At 43.3% G+C, this 21,321-nt stretch overlaps 1 protein-coding gene across 1 annotated transcript in view; it reads right to left on the bottom strand.

Moving 5' to 3' along the window:
- Positions 1 to 5,700: 5,700 nt before the first annotated feature.
- ABHD17C (abhydrolase domain containing 17C, depalmitoylase) overlaps positions 5,701 to 21,321 on the bottom strand; it is a 57,197-nt gene continuing 41,576 nt past the window's right edge. Inside the window, exons 2-3 of the mRNA XM_002749196.6 lie at positions 11,818 to 11,997; positions 5,701 to 7,134 (exon numbers count right to left, since the gene is read on the bottom strand). Coding sequence (XP_002749242.3) covers positions 6,915 to 7,134; positions 11,818 to 11,997 — 400 coding nt within the window. The 3' untranslated portion in view covers positions 5,701 to 6,914. The remainder of the gene's footprint in view (positions 7,135 to 11,817; positions 11,998 to 21,321) is intronic.

Genomic DNA, 21,321 nt, shown 5'->3' on the forward strand with positions numbered 1-21,321 from the left:
CTGTGGGATAAATCCAAGCTCCTTAACCTCTCCATAATCTGCTCTCACACTTCTCAGAAGCCAAAAATAACGGTTTTTAAATAACCTGTAAATATCACCTAGTTCTGTGTTCTTAATCTTTCAGAATCATTGATACCTTCTGCTGGAGCTGTGGATTTTCTCCCCAGAAAAATGCCCGTAGGCACAGACATCCAAAGTATGGCATGCAGTTTCAAAGGGGGTCACAAATCCCAAGACTCCTCTTAAGAATTGCATATTAGCCTGTCAATGATAGACTGGATTAAGCAAATGTGGTGTATATACACCATGGAATACTATGCAGGCATGAAAAAGAACAAGATCATATCCTTTGCAGGGACATGGATGAAGCTGGAAACCATTATTCTCAGCAAACGAATGCAGGAACAGAAAACCAGACACTGTACATTCTCGGTTATAAGTGGGAGCTGAACAATGAGAACACATGGACACAGGGAGGGGAACACCACACACTGGGGCCTGTTGGGGGAGGGCGGTGGGGAAGGGGGATCATTAGAAAAAACAGCTAAAGCATGCTGGGCTTAATACCTAGGTGAGGGGTCGATAGGGGCAGCAAACCACCATGACACACGTTTACCTATGTAACAAACCTGCACATCCTGAACATATACCCCAGAACTTAAAAAATAAATTTTAAAGAATTACAGATTAAATATTGTAGTTCCTTAAAAAAGTAAACATAGAATTACCATATGATCCAGCAACTCCGTTTCTGATTATATACCCCAAAGAATTGAAAGCAGAGTCTCCGACATATTTGCACACTAATGTTCACAGCAACACTGTTCATAACAGCCAAAAGGTGTAAATAACTGGCGTGTTCATCAACGGATGGGTGGATAAAGAAAATACGGTTGATATAGTTGGGCTCTGTGTTCCCACCCAAATCTAATCTTGTAGTTCTCATCATCCCACATGTGGTAAGAACCCAGTGGGAGATGACTGAGTCACAGGGGCTGGTCTTTTCCAGGCTGTTCTCGTGACAGTAAATGGGTCTCACGACATCCGATGGTTTTAAAAACAGGACTTTCTCTGCACAAGCTCTCTCTTTGCCTGCTGCCTTCCATGTATGATGTGACTTACTCCTCCTTGCCTCCCACCAGGATTGTGAGGCTTCCCCAGCCACATGGAACTGTAAGTTCAATAAACCTCTTTCTTTTGTAAATTGGCCAGTCTGTTAACAGCAGCATAAAAACGGACTAATATAATGGTATATACATACACTGGAAAATTACTCAGCCTTAAAAAGGAACGAAATGTATCACATGAATGAACCTTGAGGAAATAGGCCAGACACAAAAGGATAAATACACCTAATGATTCCACATACCTGAGATACCTAGAGTGGTCACATTTATGGAGACAGAAAGTAGAGTTCCGCCAAGATAGCTGAACAGGAACAGCTCCGAGGGCAGTTCCCAGCGAGAGTACACGCAGAAGGCCAGTGATCTCGCATTTCCGGCGGAGGCGCCAGGTTCATCTCAATGGGACTGGTTGGACAGTGGGTGTAGGCCAAGGAGGGCACACTGAGGCAGGGTCGGGGGTTGCCTCACCCAGGAAGTGCAAGGGACAGAGAACTCGCCCTCCTCGCCAAGGGAGGCCAGCGGGGACTTTTCCGGGCCCTCGGGCACTCTGGCTCAGATACTGCGCTTTTCCCACGGTCTTCACGGCCCGGAGACCAGAGATTCCCGCCAGTGTCGACACCACCAGCGCGGTGGCTTCCAGCACAAAACGCGGCAGGCGTTTCAGCCACGCCTGGAACACCTGCGAGGGAGAACCACGCACTCCCTGAAAACAGGGGGCTGAAGGCAGGAGCCAGGTGATCTGGCTGGGCGGGTGCCACCCCCACAAAGACCAGCAAACTAAGTCCCACTGGCTTGAGATTTTCGCAGCCAGCACAAGTTTGAGCTCGACCCAGGACGGTGGAGCTCGGTGCGGGGAGAGGTGTCCACCATGACCGGGGCAGTTCTAACCCTGCGTGTGTAAACAAGTTATCAAGAAGTCTACACCGCAGCTGGGGGGGGGGGGGGGGGGGGCGCCCGTGGCAGCTCAGCAGCGCCTCTGCTGGCAGACTGAGACTAGACTCCCTCCCTGCCAGGCAGGCATCTCTGAAAAAACGCAGCAGCCTGGCAGGGACTTAAAAATAAAGCCCCACCTTCCCGGGTCACGCACCTGGGAAAAGGGGTGCTTGTGAGCCCCACTTCAGCAGACTTAAACGTCCCTGCCCAGCAGCACTGAAGGGAGCAACGGAGCTCCCAGCACAGCACTGGAGCGCTGAAAAGGGACAGACTGCCTCCTCAGGCACCCTGACCCCTGTATATCCAGAGTCATCTCATACAGGAGAGCTCTGGCTGACATCTGGCAGGTGACCTTCTGGGGTGAAGCTACCAGAGGAAGGAACAGGCAGCAATCCTGGCTGTTCTGCATCCCCCACCCCCCGGCCCCACGGGTGATTCTGAGACAGAAAGTAGAATGGTGGGTGCCAGGGGCTTGGGTGAGGAGGGAATGGGGAGTTAGTGCTTAGTGGGTACAGAGTTTCAGTTTGGGATGATGAAAAAGTTCTAGAGATGGATCGTGGTGATGTCAATGTGAATGTACTTAATGCCTCTGAACTGGCACACCTAATAAAGGTTTAAAAGGTAAATTATATGTTATGTATATCTTACCATACACACATAAAAGAACTGCAGGTGGAATGGACCCCTCACCTCACACATGAGGATTCTGAGCCCCAGGCAGTGGCCGGGTCTCTGGCTGAAAAGGAACAGGGCCAGGAGCAGGCGGGCCTCCTGCTACAGAGCTGCTTTGTGGCCCTCTGCCTGGAACCCATCCGGCAGGGCAAGCTCTGGGAAAGTTTCAATGGGAAATGCTGTGTCTCCCACTGAAATCCTGGTGGGCAAAGCCTCAGTCAGGTAGGCAGTATTGGAGCTGCACAGAGTAAAATGCCGTATCTGTATGCCCTTCATTTACTGGCCGCACAACCCACACATTCAGGGGAAGGTGATTTACCCGGAATACTTGTCCTCTTCAGAAAAAGTAACATTTTCTGGGGGAGTTAGGTAGTGCCATCCAGTGGTATTCCAGAACAAATTATAACAAAAGCTCTCGCTGATATCATTTTATATAACAACTACTAAACATGAATCCGGAAGAAAGGGTTTGTAAAAGGATATTAAAGAGACACTTGGAGGTTCGGGTGTGGTGGCTCATGCCTAAAATTATAACACTTGGGGAGGCCAAGGCAGGAGGATCACTTGAGGCCAGGAGTTTAGACCTGCGTGGGCAACATAGTGAGATCTCCACCTCTATGAAAAATAAAAAAATCAGCTAGGTGTGGTGGCACACACCTGTAATCCCAGCTACTCAGGAGGCCTCAGCTGTAGTCTCAGCTATAGGAGGCTGGAGCAGGAGGATTGCTTGAGCCCAAGGGTTTGAGGCTGCAGTGAACTATGACTGCACCACTGTACTTCAGCCTGGGTGACAGAGTGTGACCCTATCTCCCCAAAACACATTATTTTAAAGATTTTCAAGATACATTGTGATGTGATCAAAGTGAATACTAAGTAGTTGATGTGTCTGATCCGCCATTGCTTCCTACACTTCCTCCACAGCCCCAAACTTGGACACCCAGCTGGCTACACACCAAAATGTTAACAGAGGCACATTTCTGTTGATGAGATTCAATTGCCTCTTTTTGATTTGTTTTGTTTTTTTGTTTTTGTTTAAGAGGCAGATTCTCACTCTGTGGCCCAGGCTGGATGCAGTGGCGTGATCATAGCTCACTGCAGCCTCAAACTCCTGGGCTCAAGTGATCCTCTGGCCTCCTGAGTAGCTGGGATTACAGGTGTGAGCCACCACAAGTGACTCTTGAAAATATTTTCATGGCACTAATTAACTATTCTATGGCATTATCTATTATGGTTAAAGAGTAATTTGTTGTATAAACATAATAATTAAATCCCTATGGCTGAAAACAGATTGTGAGCTTTCACTGTTATTAAGAGTAGAGCAGTAATTATCCCATTTAAGTCTATCTTATCTTGATTATTTCCTAAGGCTAAATTCCTAGAAACAGTTAGATTAAATTCCTGAACATTGTTAGAATTTTGAGTCAAGGCACACTTTAGAAAGTTGGTACCTATGCGATATATAAAGTTAGCAGTGTAATTTTAGATAACCCATTTATCCACACCCTCACTACCAACGGAGATTATATTTTAAATATTTATACCAACTTTACAATATAAGATGGAATTTTACTATTTAAATCTGTATTTATTACATTTGATTATTTAATTAAATCTATGTGATTATTACAATCTCTTATGAACAGTCTCTTCATGTCCTATGCTCTTTACACATGGGGTGTCTCATCATTGAATAACTAAATGTATTTTTCCATTATCTATCATATGCTTTATCATGTTTTACCCCAAATTTGTCATTATACTATATTTTTAATATGAAAGTTTTATGTTTTATATAAACCAAATCTAAAATTTTAATCCCTTGAGGTTTCGAGATTAATTTTGCCACCAAATGCTATTGTTCTATTCTCTTTTGAGAGCTTCATCTTGATCAAGAATCTCTGCTGTCAGTAGTACAATTTACAGTGCTTTATAAAGCATTAAATGCTGGGCATGGAGGCTTGCACCTGCAATCCCAGCACTTTGTGAGGCTGAGGTGGGAGGATCGCTTGAAGTCAGGAGTTTGAGACCAGCTTGGGAAACATGGTGAAACCCCATCTCTATAAAAAACATAAAAATTAGCCAGGCATGGTGGCTAATTTAGGGAGGCTGAGATGGGAGGATTGGGAGGTTGAGGCTGCAGTGAGCCATGATCACACCACTGCATTCCAGCCTGGACAACAGAGTTAAACTCTGTAAAAAATATAATACAGCTAAAAATGGACAGTATTTGCATAGCCATGATTTCATTTAATGCTTATGTGCCCTAAGTGTGGTCAAAAAGGGGGAAAAAAGCATCAGAGGCCCAGAAAATTAGGGAATGAGGTCAATATCACAAGCTTAGATACCAAGACAGAGATTAGATATGGTCCTAATCTTGTCTCTGCACAGGCTTATCTGATAAAGACTAGAAGAGACCCTCCTCATGTGTGAGCCAGCCCCACCCATGTGATTAAAGATCAGTAAGGGGTAACCTTCGCGCATGTCTCTCACGTTCACCTGTGCACGCTCCCACGTCCTCACACCTTCCTGACCACCACTTCCTCCCACTGCACACTTAGGAGAGTGTGTTCCAAGAGTTGAAACCTAGCATCCCTTGGCTGCTCTTTTCTGCTCAGGTGGTCAGAGGGCTGAAAACTCTACAGAACACACCTGTTTCAGGCTTCCTGACCAAAGAGGCATGTCCTCCCTCTGAGCCAGGTCGCAGTGAGGTCACCTTCATCAGCTCTGTATCGTGGCCAGAATCCACTGTGTCTTCTATTTAGATGCCATCCGCACTTTACTGCTACATGCTATCTTGGCTTCTTCCAAAAGTAATCGAAGGCCTTTTATAGAACAAAAACATACACCTTGAGAAAGATGGTGCAGTTGGAAAGCCCCAAGGGTTTATTCTTACATTAAGACCAAAAGTTGTTTTCTTATTCACTCTTTTCTTTGACGGAGAGATGAGGAAAAACACTGCTCAGGCCACACATTCTGATCCATGCATCCTTTATTCCATCACCACCACTGCGCTGCATCCGAGCAGCAGGACACAAACCGGTGAGCACGCGCAGTCCAGCTGTACAACAATCTGAGGCTTACAGTACATTTAAGGCTTTTAAATTTGGAAAAAACAAATTAAAACCAAAGAACCCCCAAATCCAAACCCCTAACCAATACAAGTAGTATAGCAATGTCAAGCATCTTCTATTTCTGATGCTTATTCAGCGCAACTCCAGTGTCAAAACCCAAATAATTCCTAAACTAAAAAGATTAGTTTAGTGAAACTTTAATTACATAAATTCTTCAAAGCATAAACTTGGAATTTTTGTCTTGGAAATGTTATAAAATTTTTAATAGCAAAACATAGGAATAAAAACATATTAACAAAATGTATTCAATCATTTACATTACAAACAAGGAATCCGCAGTTCATTGTTGTAGCCTGACAAAAGAAATCATATCTACCATTAAGAATCTATGCACAATGTGATTGCAAATATGTACAGTACTTTAAAAAAGCCTACAAGGAGGACTTTACAGAAGGAAAGTCAGCTAGGCTCTTTGTTAAACCAACCAGACAATCAAAATATTAAAACTCTGTTGGCTAGTAATAAATTTACACTTAAAAAAACCCCTCGTTTCTTTTTGTTTAAGAATATTCCAGTTATATTTATATGGTTACAGTGGATGAAGCTGTACACGATAGTTCCAGGAAATGACCCTTCAGTTCATTTGTCCGGGGAAAGATCAGCATGTTGACAACAATTAAGAAAAGAATTTTCACCACAAGTTTTCCAGTTACACCATCACAGCTTCACAAATGGATCCAGTGGCAGAAAGAGAGCTGCATGTCAAATACTGAGAACACTGGTGGAGACAGGGGTGAGGACTGCATGAATGAACCAGAAATGATGGGTAAGGTTGAGAAACAGATGCGAGGCTACTTTATACAGCACTAGAAAACCGTCCCTACATTCAGCTCTCATTCCCATTCTTGCAAGGTAATGAAGCTGGGAATCCCAACTGTTCAGTTTAACGTGTTGTGTGAGTTAGCAGAACAACCTCTAGATACAAAAGACTGAGATTTCATCAGCTGGGCACTTCTTCATGGTTATCAAGCCTTTACAGCTACCCAGTTAAAGCATGTGCAAAACAGAGGACTCTTCTGTTCACAGTAAATGAGGTAAGATCAAGTTGTCGTCTTCAGGAATTAGGAAGTTCGTGGGATATGAACTGTTTTAGTCTCTCTAGGTATTGTGCATAAAGCTCTATGTCATTATGCCCAGCCCCTTCAACCCAGAGGGGCTCCACGGCTCGGGGACAGCGCTCGTACATCGCCAAGCCGTGGGAGAAATCGATGACCTCATCTTCTGTACCGTGAATGACCAACACAGGAGAGGTGACTTTAGATATCTTGTCAATGCTGCAAAATGGAAATGGGGAGGCAGAAAGAGTTAGGCTCACAGATAACACGCGTCACATTTAATGATAAGTTTATGCATCTCCACACACCATGGTTTTTTTTTTTGTTGTTGTTTTTTTAAGTATTAAGGACTTTATCTTTTAGAGCAGTTTTAGGTCCATAGCAAAACTGAGAGGAAAGCACAGAGATTTCCTATACACTTCCTTGTCCCCAAACGTGCAGAGCCTCCCCCATTATCAATGTCCCCACCACAGTGGTACATTTGATGTACCTATATTAACACAGTTTGACTTCTCCTTGCTTCACCTTTTTTCTGGTAATTTATTATTTTTCTTAAATCAACTTTGCATTTTAGAATAATTTTGAACTTGCAGGAAAGGTGTAAAGATAATAAGTGTGTATATAAAAATCAGCCGGTCATGGTGGCGCATGCTTATAATCTCAGCTGCTTGGAAGGCTGAGGCAGGAGAATTGCTTGAACCGGGATGAGGAGGTTGCAGTGAGCTAAGGTGGTGCCAGTGCATTCCAGCCTGGGCAACAGAGCAAGACTCTCTCTCAAAAATAAAAAATAATTGCCCCTACATACTCCTAACTCATTTCCTGTAAAGTACAACATACAACACTGTACATTACCAGGATACATCCGTCAAAGCTAAAACACCAGCTCTGGTGCATCACTATGAACTAAACTCCAGACTTTATTTGGATTTTGCTGGTTTTTCCACTAATGTCCTTTTTCTGTTCTAGGATCCAGTCAAGAATAGCACACTGCATTTGGCCGTTGTGTTTGTTAAAGTATTTTATTAAAGACAGAACTCTTCAGAGCATCTAACTAGCAAACCAGTAACTACTATTTTAATATATTCATATTTTCTGAGAGTATTAAAAAAACAGGTCAGAACTTAACATATCAAATGAAGGTCTCTTTGGAAAGCTGGACACTTAATCTGCTGCCATTCAAGACTTCAGAATTCTTTTTTGAGAGCTACCTTCAGAATTGACTCAATGATACACATCCCATTTCATAGAAGCAAGCGCCTCCTTTTAAAAACTAGAAACATTTAGTTTGAAAACTTAATGTAATGCCTAGATCTTATTCCAAATGACTTCTCTACAAAAATCAGATCTACTCTCAAAGGATGAGTATTTGAGGATCTTTAAAAGAATATGCTTCAGCCTCCAAAGACACATCCCAAAGAGAAATCCAAAAGACTTTAAGCATTGGTTGAGCTGGGTGTGTAGGCGACTTCTCCGATGGGGACAACACTCATTTCATCCACAAATGAATCAAGAGAGATGGATATTTCTCCATTCTGTCCTGCCAAAGGGCCTCTTATAGTTTACTTCTCTTTCCATATTTGATCCCAGGTGAAGTTACAAAAGGATACCAATTTGTAATATTTGTGGGAATCTTTGTGGTACAAGCAACAGCTAACATTTTTTAAACATTTACCATAGACAGGTGCTTTGCACGTAACACACAAAATCTTGTTTAATATTTAATGAAACACAATGAGAGAAGAATGACATATCTTGTTTTATCATGAAGAAAACTGAAGCTGAGAGATTATTAAATAACAGGAATGAGGTCGTGGAGATAATAAAGAGCTCTAACATGAATTACACATTCCAAAGATCTACAAACAACTGTCATCTAGCCTTTATTAAAAACTCGAGGAGCCACAGACCACTTCAAGGCATCCCAGAAAGACTGCAAAACCTCATCAGCCATGTAATTTGCAGAGACCAGAGCACTGTGGCAGTATTCAATTATGCACATTGGAACTCTTATTTGGAAACCTACTTTTCCTCTGTACTTAATTTTAAAATGACTTCCTTTAAGACAGTTCAATTATACTCAATCAAAAAGATATTTACTCAACAGTTAGAATGGACCTGGGCCTATGTTCCGTGCTGCACAGTTTAAGAGAATCTCCACTGCCTGGAGGGTGTATTTGAAGCTGAATGCCATCATCTGATCCCAAGTATAAAGGAGGTAAAAGAAAATAAACTATAAATGAAATAATAATCTGGATCCCTATTCTTTTTTTAAAATTTGTTTTAATACTAAAGGGAAATGTGAAAGTTTCCACTTTTAAGGAAAGAAACGCAGATGATTCTGCCATTTGGCAGCAATGGACATATTAAGAAAACGTTTACCAAATTCAATTTATGATGAACGTCAATGCAACCATTAATGGTTTGAAATCTATCATATGAATAATTAATGACATTAAATATTAGAAGTAGTCTTTTTTGTCGTCTCCAATCATCAGCCTTTTTAAAAAAAATTTTAAGAGACAGGGTCTTCCTCTGTTGTCCAAGCTGGAGTACAGTAGTATAATCCAAGCTCACTGTGACCTCAAAGTCCTGGGCTCGAGGAATCTTCCCAGCCCAGCCTCCTGAGGAGCTAGGACTATAGATGTGCACCTACGGCTGACTAACTTTTAAATTTTTTCTGTAGTGACAGGTCTTGCTATGGGGTCATCCAGGTTGGTCTTATACTCATAGCCTCAAGTGATCCTCCCACCTTGGCCTCAAAAAGCACTGGGATTACAGGTGTGAGCCACTGTGCCTGCCCTCCAATCATCGACCGTAACTCAATGAATTACTTAACCTCTCAAAGTCTCAGTTTCCTAATCTGTAAAATGAGCATAGTAATGGGACGAACATCTTTTATTTTTTCTTGAACTCCCGACCTCAGGTGATCCGCCCGCCTTGGCCTCCAAAGTGCTTGGATTACAGCTGTGAGCCACGATACATCTTTTAGTTTTTGAGACAGAGTCTTGCTCTGTCGCCTAGGCTGGAGTGAAGTGGCATAATATCGGTTCGCTGCCTCCCTGGTTCAAGCGATTCTAGTGCCTCAGCCTCCCCATTAGATGGGATTACAGGCATGCACCACCACGCCTAATTTTTTTTTTTTTTTTTTTTTTTTTGTATTTTTAGTTGAGACGGGGTTTTGTCATCTTGAATTCCTGAATTCAGGCAATCTGCCCTACTCGGCCTCCCAAAGTACTGGGATTACAGGAGTGATCCACCGTGCGTGGCTGACAAACTTCTTAAGACTGTTGTGAAGATGAAGGGGGAACACGAAGATGAAATGCATAGCCCGATACCTGCCATACCAGATAAACTCAGGATAAGATTAGTTGCTAATTTGTTATTAATAATTCGTTGGCATGGCTGTCTTTTAGGGTATACGCTAATTTACGAGCCAGGGGAAAAAAAACAACCTCTTAGTTTTGTTACCAGGGTAATTCCTGGGATCGCTTTCCACAAACATGCTAAGTATCCATCTTTCAGCAAACTGGCCTCTCATTACCAATTCAGCACAAATAAGGCCACATTGGAGAGGCACATTAGCCCTACTTAGCATTCCCAGCCACACCACTAGAAATCTGCAGTACAACTTTCCCATGAAGTTGAATCTCATTGAGTCCTGGTACAAACTGCACAAAACTGAAGTTCACCCAAGGTGTTAAAAAAAAATCCTGTATGTTACAGCTGAATCAATTAACCCTAGGCGTCAAGTTTCCTTTCTGTGAAAGCAGACAGTTTGTATAAAAGAAGTTTATGTAACCAAACGGTGATCTTTTATGGTTTTTTTTCCAGCAATAGCAGAATGAAAGCAATTAATGGGTCAATTAAAACCCTAAATCTGTGTCTTCTTTCTGCTGGGGTTTTTCTATAAAATGGCAACATAAGCTGGCCAGTCCTGAGGGTAACAATCCTAGGCCACCTTAGCAAGGACTGTGGGGGAAAATATTTTGTATTAAAAATACTCTCCTCATCTTAGGTTTTATTTATTTTATTTTTTAAAGAAAAAAAACAAGTAGAAATGTTGAAACAGGAATTCAAGAAGCCAATGTGCTCATTGCTTTTGTAGTTACATCCTCCTTGCTTCTATTACTGGGAACTAGACAACAGGAGCAGCTAGGTTGGCAGCTGTTCTGCTCCCTCCAGTGGGCTGGAGGCAAAGCCCTGGGTGCAGCAGACGCTCTCGTTTTTAGCTTCCTGGGGTGGATGCTGGCACCTCTACAGGGGTGAGATCTGGTTAAAGTGGCAGAGCAGAATAGGGGGTGGCAGATGAGTTTGTTCATTTATGCCATTTCTGTGACTATTTACCAGAGATCAAAGCCTGGCTTGTCGAGTAACTCACTTTGCCTTTATTCTTCAATTTACAAAGATTGACTGAGCATGGTACCTTTTCCCTTACTGGCATTGTCCAACTGAAAAAGTAAGAGGAATTTCAAAACTGCTTGCTTGCCTGCAGTTTTTGAGTGTCTACACCACTAACTGCCCCATCACACATGTTGCATACAGCTCATGATTCAGCAAGACCTGTCTCAGAATGAATGAGCAAGTGTTGAACTGTAAGTTCCTTTGGGATGTATGGGTGCTGTGCTGTTAAAAATCCTGTATGTTACAGCTGAATCAATTAACCCTAGGCGTCAGTACACTTAAGGTCCTTATGCATCATCTGGGAGATTTTCACAAGTGAGTCAGGCCTGGGAGTATAAAATCTCTGGATAGTGTGTGTCATATCTGCTTCCGCATGCCCTGTGGCACCCGGGGCAGGGTCTGACGTAGGCTTCATTCAGTAAATATTTACACAGCTAATGGGAGCATTGGATATGAACACGGTCACTGGCTGACTTACCACTTGTATAGGCACAGACTTACCTGGGGAAAGCATCAAAGCAGTATGTTTTCCTGGTATCCGGGAAAGCCACACGCAAACCAGACATCAGAGGGGAATGGAGAATGACCGCAGCGCACTCATACCTCGAGGCCAGGTCTACCGTGGGCACAGTCCCAATGCTCTGACCATAGAGGATAATGTTCTCAGGACTTACGCCATACCTGGAGAAACCAAAGGTCGTACGCCATTAGCTAAGGTATGAAGAGAGAGAGAGACAGAGACAGAGAAACCCGTATCATGAACCCATAAAATTCCCACATCCACCAGCTTAAAACCATATCTAACTTGTACACTTTAAGATGAATGTGAGCTTGGCAAAAGCAAAGATTTTGTCTTCCACAACATTTGCAAAAATAATGAACATATCATTTTTCTGGCCAATTAACTTCATAAATTTCATTTCAGTAGATACAGAAGTCATCTCATTTCTTATTATTTTCCCTTTAAATTTTCTTTGCTAATCATAAACACACTTCTAAAGTTAAAAAAAAAAGTAGGTTTGGCAAATTGCAATATTAAAAACCCGAAGCAAAGTTTTCATTATACAAAATATATGAACATTTATCAGAAAAAGATTTACTGGGAGACAATTAATTTGAAGATAGTTATATTTTATTTAGTCTCTCTCAGGGTTAAACCCTTTTAATTCTTTCAATCCATCAGCGGGCTCCAATCCATTCTCTTCAAATTGTTAGCTAGACAAAGGGCTGTGTGGAAAACAGGCTTCATTTCCCAGCTTCCCTTGCAACCTGCTGTGTGCAGAGACCTAAGTTTCAGCCTACTGGATATCAGCAGAAGTGACAAGACCTCCAGGTCGTGCTTTTTTTTTTTTTTGAGATGGAGTCTCCCTCTGTTGCCAAGCTGGAGTGCAGTGGCGCGATCTCAGTTCACTGCAACTTCTGCTTCCCGGGTTCAAGCGATTCTCCTGCCTCAGCTTCCTGAGTAGCTGGGGCTACATGTATGCACCGCCATGTGGGACTAATTTTTTATTTTTTAAAATAGAGACAGGATTTCACCATGTTGGCCAGGATGGTCTTGATCTCTTGACCTCGCAATCTGCCCTCCTTGGCCTCCCAACGTGCTTAGATTACAGGTGTGAGCCACTGTGCCTGGCCTAGGTCATGCTTTAAAGCAAATGGTGAGCTTTCCCCATCCCTTCTGCCTTCCTGGTCATGGCAAGTAGATCACAATGAGCTACCTCAGCCCATGCAGAAGGACGCAGCACCCCAGATATGACAGTGGAACAACACAGAAGGAACCTGGGAAAACACATGCTCTCTTACTATCCCACACGGGATATCTAGAATATCTAAAGAATGCTTAGAAAAGAAAAAGACAAATAGGCGAAAGAAATGAAGACACAGCACAGAGGAAACAAGAATGCCTAATACACACATAGAAAGAAGTGATTATCTCACTAGAATATCACGATGCAAATTACATCCAGGAGTTATTATTTTAAACCCAAACAATGGACAAAAATGAAGAAGCCAAATAATGCTGAGAGATGGCAAGGACATGGAAAATCGGAACGCTGTTACTTTGTAAATTCATACAAGCACTTGGGAAAACAATTCAACATTATCTGAGAAAGCTGAAGCCAGGGAGCCAACAGTTCTCCTTTTCAGAGTAAGTACCTACTATAGCTCACAGGGCAACATAAAGTGCTTTCTGACAATAGTCTTCAGTGAAAAGAACACCAATCCACAGCTGAGGGAAACAGCAGGATTTCAGCCCAACTTCTTCCCCTTCAAGCTCCACGAAACTCCATGGAAAAACGGAAGCCCTTAAGAAAGAATTCAGGGCATTGGAACATGCTTTATGGAGGGAACCACACCTGGGCTGTGTCATGGAGACAGGAATTAAGCACACGGAGGTGAGAAGGACTTTCTATGGGAGATGTGCAATGCATACCCAACGTGGCAGCAAGAAAGCACTGAGCTGGCCGGCGGGGGATGTGCTAGGATAGCGTGAATCAGAAGCCAAAGGGTTACGGCCTGTGCTGGAGATGAGGGCCACTGGAGTGTCCAAGGGCGAGATGACAATGGCAGGCAGGAGGTGACAGCATGAAAAGGAAGCTGGGAGATCCGGTAGGGGACTATTAAGAATCATGCAGAAGAGAGGAAATAAAAGATTGTAACAAAAACCGCACTCATCCTCGCTTTCTAAAGCGAAGTGTCTGTGTGGCCCCGAAGCTTGACACCATCCGGTACAACTGCACCTAGGGAAGGGGCCCCCAGAGGCAGGTTTTGCCTGGCGGTCTTGCCTGGGGCTTCATTCCCATTGGTTTAACAGGTTATTAAGAAATGGTCCGCACAGGGAGTTCTGGTGGGGAGGTTTGAGGAAACAACGGGTCCAGCAGCATCCTGTGCCCAAATCCACACCAGAGACCACAGATTTTAAAACACCTGCCATGAGGACTAAATGGGGCGTGGGGTCAGAGAGGAACGCTGCTCTCATGGCTCAATGCTGAAGGTAAGCAGTCCAGTGATCTTCCTCAGCAGCAACTGCCACCAAGATCCTTCTTTCATGGACTTTGGAGGAGTTTTTAACCTAAAGTCCAAGGAGTCTTTGGGGCAGAGCATCAGTAACATCAGGGATCTCCTCTTCCCTCCTCCATTTTCATCAGATTTTCAAAGTGCTCTATGACCCCAAAAAGCATACGGAGCATGAGATACTGCACTACAGGGCGTCCACCAGCACCTGGAGAGAGAACCTCCAATATCCACACCTAGGAATGAGTTCTTTCCACAATGGCCATTCATTTTGCTGTCAGTTAATTTTAAAAATCATAAATCAAAGAAAACATAAGAGGAGAAGAAAAGTGAAAACTGAAGGCAGTTAATGAATGAGGCACAGAAGATTAAGGGATGATAAATACTGAATATCAAAAATAAAGTAAAAGACTTCCAGGTAAAAATGGCAACCAGACTAACCCTGACCTTCTTCAGTAACGTCAGGATTATATAGGATAACATTATCACAGTTATGAGGAAGTGTTAATTTTACTTCTTATGACGAGTCCGACATGTTTTCAAAATCCTGTCTTCTATACAACACACCATGGGACTTTACAAGCTCAGAGGCTGCACTGAATAAAGGAAGGAACAGGCATGGGCCCAAGAGGCACAGCCCAGCAGATGAGGCAGAGGGGAGAGCCCTGGCCATCACGCAGACAGATCTGTCTCCTCGAAGTGTCCCGAACCAGCCATCCTCAGAGATCACAGCCCTCTTTAAATGCCTTCTGGAAAAGCTAGAGCTACTGTGCCTGAGGTCTCTCCACTCTTAGCCTTCAGTTCTCAGCACTAGGATGCACCCAGTACCTGTCTCTACAAATCCCACCTTTAATTCCAACAGACTCACATCCTTCATGATAACCAACTCAAGGTTTTCACTGAAAAGTGTCACCAGGTAAAACACAAACAGCACTAGCCATAAAGGGGGAAAAATGACAGAAAGTATTACATTAAAATCAAGAACTTCTGGTCATCAGAAGACACCCAGAAGGAAGTGAAAGGGCAAACCACCACGTGGGAAAAGACATTTGCCACAGAGCCTAGATCTAGCATATGTAAATAACGACTACAAATCTATAAGACAGCTGACCAAATGAGAAAAGTCAAATTTTACAAAAAATGTTTTTTTTCTTTACAAATTTTTTTTCTAGAGAAAAAAAGGGGAGGGAAAGACAGAGAAAGAAAAAGAGAGAAAACAAGAGAACAGTTACTCAACTTCATTAGTAAAACAGAAAATGGAAATTAAAAATCATGTTATACTCTACAGATTCATCAGATTGACAAAAATTCAAAAGTCTAACAATATTAAGTGTTGGCAAGGATGTGTACAGGAATGTTCATTCACTGTTGATGGGGGTTTATGTTGATAGAATCCGTTTAGAAAGAGTTTGGCAATATTAAGTGACATGATTTATTAGCACATACCCAGGGACCTAGCAATTCTACTCCCAGATAAATTCATCACAGAAATAAGTGCTTACGTATACCAGAAATATATACTAGACTGTGTGTGCTTGTCTACACAGAGAGACAGCCTTAAGGTATATCAACAGTGAGTAAATAAATAAACTGTGGTATAGTTGTGCTGTAGAATATGTATGTGGACACTAAAAAAATTCATATATTTCAGTAGTTTTGGAGGTACAGGTGGTTTCTCATTATGTGGATAAGTTCTTTAGTGGTGATTTCTGTAATTTTGGTGCATCCATCACCACCAATGAATCTTAAAGTCACACTGTTAAGGCCAGGCACAATAGCTCATGCCTGTAATTCCAGCACTTTGGAAGGTCCAGGTGGGAAGATCACTTGAGACCAGAAGTTTGAGACCAGCCTGAGCAACAAACAGGACCCCATCTCTAAAAAAATTAAAAAAAAATTAGCTGGGCAAAGTGGCAGCACCTGTAGTCCGAACTACTCAGGAAGCTCAGGTGGGAGGATGACTTGAGCCCAGGGGGGTCAAGGCTGCGGTTAGCACTGTTTGTGCCACTGCACTCCAGCCTGGGTAACCCTTTTAAAAAAAAAATACTGTTAAAGAAAAAAGGCAGATACAGCAGAACACACACTATGTGACGTCATTTACAAAAAACTTAAACCCACCAAACTGAAACATCGTTGTTTCGGGATATTTCCTTGGGTGGTAAGCCTGTGATGACAAGCAAGGAAGTGAATCACCAAAGTCAGGACAGCGATTACAGACAGGAAGGAAAAGGGTCATCACTGGAGAGAAGCATGGCCTTCATGGGGGCTGTAAGTGCTGGTGAGGGTCTATGTCACATCACAAGTGTTCCTTTTATAAGTCATCAAGCCGGACATCTGTGTTTTATGAACTTTTATCTATGGCGGTTAAATTTTATGACGAAAAGAAAAAGTTCACCAGATACTTCAAATGTGGAGACAGCCCTGACAAAACTGTTACAACTCATGGTAGATTCTAAAAACAAACTTCATAAGGAAACATCACACCATTAAAAATTATATCTCATAAAGAGTTAACATGGGGAAACACTCAGAAAAAGCAGCTTACAGAAACAGGGTCACAATTACATCTCTAAAAAGAAACCTCTATATGGAACAGGGACTTGGAAGCAATACATGAACATGGTAATAATGGTTATCTTCAAGTGGTGAGACTGAGTAGTTCTTCTTTCAAATTTTCATTACCAATTTCCTTTACTTATTAGGCAGTGACTTGTCGGGGGAAAAAGGGAAGCGGTGTTGCTGGTCCTTTCGTGTGGAGTCAGCAGGCCTGCTGCTAACAGCCAGCGTTTATGTTTTTGAAAGGGCTCAGAAAACAAGAGCGTGCTAAGTCAAATACTCAGATTCGTTAGTGCTGTGTTAGGGACTTTTCCATTGCTTTTTCCTGTCTTTACCACACTGTTTGACACCAAATGAGGAACCAAGGAGGGAGATAATTCTGTGAAAGTATTGGGACTTTTAGTAGAATGGTAAGAGGCTTCTCTGTTCTAACACTTGCTTTTGGCAGGTGAGGCAACTCTTTTTACTGTAGTACCAGGATTTTTTTTTCTATCAAAGTATTAGACTAGTGACCTCTATGACAGTGGTTCCAAAATGAGAAGCATCTGAATTACTTGGGAACTGTATGTCTCTGTACCTTAGCACAGTCCATCATCTTCAGCCCTCGGTGTTACAAACCCGAGTCTTTGATTTCTTGACCACCCTACTTTGGCCAACTCCTAGTCCTGGGAGTTGGCCGAGGTGAGGGGATTTGCCAGAGGGAGAAGGCAGGAAGGCCGACAGCTGAGGTGTTCTCCCACTACTGAAACCACAGGCCCATAAATGACCAGCGCAAGCAAGTACAGCCTAGAAAATGGAATCCATGATATTTCTGATCAGAGTTCATCGTAAGGGCTCAAAATGCATTCAGTCTTAGGATGTGTGTTTCTTCCCTCTAAGGAACTCAAGACATAGCTCAGAAGAAAGGATACTAACATGGTAGCAACAGGCAGTGCCCTGCTGCAAGTGAAGACCAGCAGGGAGAGGTCACAGAGAATAAGTAATGAGGTCAGGTCTACTACAGGTCTGAGCAGGTGGCAAGATTAAAGCTGTTGGACACAGTATCAAGGGCTTAGTTAAGCAACAGAATCAGGAAGTCAGCATGTGTGGAAAGGGTAGGCAAGAAAACAAAACATGAAAACAAACTGAGGCACTGACCGGGCAGCGGGGATCAGGAAGTGAGATGGGAGCTGGTGCAGCCCAAGGTCAGAACACACAAACATCTGCAGAATAGACGTGTGGCACTGGAGGCTTAAAAAGAAAGAAGAGGGCCGGGCACGGTGGCTCACGCCTGTAACCCCAGCACTTTGGGAGGCTGAGGCGGGTGGATCACGAGGTCAAGAGATCGAGACCATCCTGGTCAACATGGTGAAACCCCGTCCCTACTAAAAATACAAATAATTAGCTGGGCATGGTGGCACACGCCTGTAATCCCAGCTGCTCAGGAGGCTGAGGCAGGAGAATTGCCTGAACCCAGGAGGCAGAGGTTGTGGTGAGCCGAGATCGCGCCATTGCACTCCAGCCTGGGTAACAAGAGCGAATCTCAAAAAAAAAAAAAAAAGAAAGAAAGAAGAAAAGGCCAAAAGGGACAAGACTTGAGTTAGGAAAGGGAACTCAGCAGCCCACGTGCACATTCAAAGAAATACCCAAATAACACAGAGCAACGGGGGCGGTATTGGTCCACTTTGTGTTGCTATGAAGAAATACCTGAGACTGAGTAATTTATAAAGTACAGAGGTTTATTTGGCTCACGGTTCTGCAGGCTGTACAAGCGTGGGACCAGTACTTGCTCCACTTCTGGTGAGGTTTCAGGAAGCTTTCACTCATACAAAGAGAAGGAGGAAGAGGTGTGTCACATGGTGGGAGGGAGAGTAAGAGAGATGCCAGTTTCTTTATAAGCAACCAGCTCTCATGTGAACTAATATAACAGAGAGAGAACTCACTACCATGGGGAGGGTGCCAAGCTATTCATGAGGGATCCACCCCCAGGACCCAAACACCTCCCACCAGACACCAACTCCAATGCTGGGGGTCATATTTCAACAAGAGATTTGGAGGGGACAAATATCTAAACCACACTGGGACAAAATCAGGGAGCATTCTGATTCAAAATACAAATACAACAGAAAATCCAACAGGTAGGGCAGTAGCAAAGGCATGCTAAATATTGTTCCCTGTGGAACATGGCAGTCGGGATAAAAGAGAGCTCACAGGTAGGTTGTGAGTTCAGCTGCCAGGGGAGGCTTCTCTACTCTTGAAGGGATGAGGTGAAGAGCAAAGTATTTTCTGCGCCAGAGAAAGGTGCATAATAAATGTCTGCTATTGACTACACCATGTCATTCTGAAAATGTTCTCCTCTGGTTTCCCCAGGACCACATTAGCTAGATTTACCCTGCTCTTCCTGGGCACAGTTCTTCTGTTTCCTCTGCTCACTCCTCTTTCTTCTCCCACACAATAGGTGGGCATCTCTCAAAGCTCAATCCTCGCCACTTTCTGGAATCTTTTATCTTCAAATTGATTTCCCTATATTAATAGAACTTGTCCAATGCCAGCATCTAGCACGGTGGCTGACATACAGTAGTTATGTGATAAATATTCATTAAATGAATAAATGGGTGGCCAGACTCTAGAGTGTGTTCATTCGCCCCCAGTATTTCACCTTAATTCCAGCCTCCCCATCCCTTTCCTGTCTTTTGACGCTTCTTCCCGAGCACCCCATCCCTTCACATGTAACATCTCCCAAACCTGACTCTTCAAATTCGTTCCCCAATCTTTCTGTTTCTACCAATCACCACATCCTGTATCACATAGGCTTGGGAACTAGTATGAGTTTTTCACCTTTCTCTCCCCTTTTGCTCTTACACACTCGTAGTCACTAAATCCCAGCATTTCTACCTTTGAGATGTTTTCCAGACCCATCATTTCTCTGATACCACCTCTGTTGCTTTGTGGTGGGCTACAAATGGCAGCATCTTTTGGACAACTGATCATGATCTGCCTTCTGTTCAGTCTGTGAATGTGCAGTTTGCCCAGTGATGAACGTCTCCATCCAGGTACCCAGGGTCTGTTAGCCGGAGTCTTTCAGGAATCCTTACTTTTGCTGCCTGTACAACCCTCTCCGTGGTGCTCAGACAGCCCCATAGGGATCTTGGCTGCTCAAACTACCCATGCTCCATCCTACCCTGTTGGTTTGTGTGTGTCAGCTTATGGTTGAGAAGGAAGCAGGTGTCATGGTTCCTGACTACTTACCTGGTTCCAATCCATTGCCACACCCTGACTGGTGCTAACAGCATACACTCTGCCAGCCTACCAGCTTCCATCCCAGCTTCTCCTTTTTCCCAAGACAGCACCTGGGAATCCCCCAGGCATAATCAACGCCCACACCTGACTTCTCTTCTCTCCCACACTTGCTTTCCTTCCAATTCTATCTATATAAACTGCCACACTCATGCCACTCCCTACTCCAATCCATCCTTCCCAACAGATACATCTTCCTTGAGAAAAGAAAAAGGCAAAACAAAAAAGAAAGCTTTCGTTATGCTACTTCATTCATCAAACTCTGTAGGCAACCACTATGCTTAGGATAAAAGTCCATGTCCACAATCTAACCCCGTCCAACTATCCCAACCTTTTCTCTCCAAGTGGCCCCTCTGCTCCTGTGATGCAGGCTCTCCCCTCACTGGCTCAGAAACACCCTCTGCCCAGAATGTTCTCCCTCCTTGTCGTCATCTGAACAACTCTGGGTCCTTTGGGTCCATTCTGGTCCCACCTCGTGTCTTCCCTTTTCCTAACTCCTCCAGTCTACAGACAGAATTTTCTTTCCCGAGCCATCCACTCGGATGCCTAAGGACAGGCAAGTGGGTGCTATGAACGGTGCTGCGGCATGCCCTATGCTGCCAATGACGATGTAAGCTCCACAAGGGAGGTAAAACTGTATCTCCCTTTGGGCAAGTTAACAATTTCCAAGCTCAGGGAACCAGTGAGTTTGGAGGCACCTTTTGCTTTGAACAGAATGTGGTTCTAGCCAAAAGCTGCTTTTGAACAAATTGAAACTAAATTTCAGACACAGTCATCATTCCAGTGGATATATAATCCATTCAAAGTTTAACATCATCTTGGGGTCTAGATAGGAACAGAATCTCTTGTATGCAAACTAGCAAAAATGAAGACCGTAATAATATTTACTAAGCATGTAGGCATTAATGTTTTTAAGCATGATGTAAGATTTTCTTAAAACAGAGCACAAGAAATTAAAGTCTCTCAATTTTTACCAATTTTTTCTCAATTCAGGGGAAGCCATAACCCTGAATCATCACTCTTTGTCACGGGCAGTGCGATGTGTGCAGTAATCCCTTTTGCAAGTTTTTGCTCTCAGCCTCTCCCAATGTCTACCATTCTTTTGCAGTCACAGGCTATGCTGAGTACACGTGGATCAGCACAAATTTAGGTTTCCCT

Source organism: Callithrix jacchus, chromosome 6, assembly GCF_049354715.1.
Source record: "Callithrix jacchus isolate 240 chromosome 6, calJac240_pri, whole genome shotgun sequence".
Classification (NCBI taxonomy): Eukaryota; Metazoa; Chordata; class Mammalia; order Primates; family Cebidae; genus Callithrix; species Callithrix jacchus.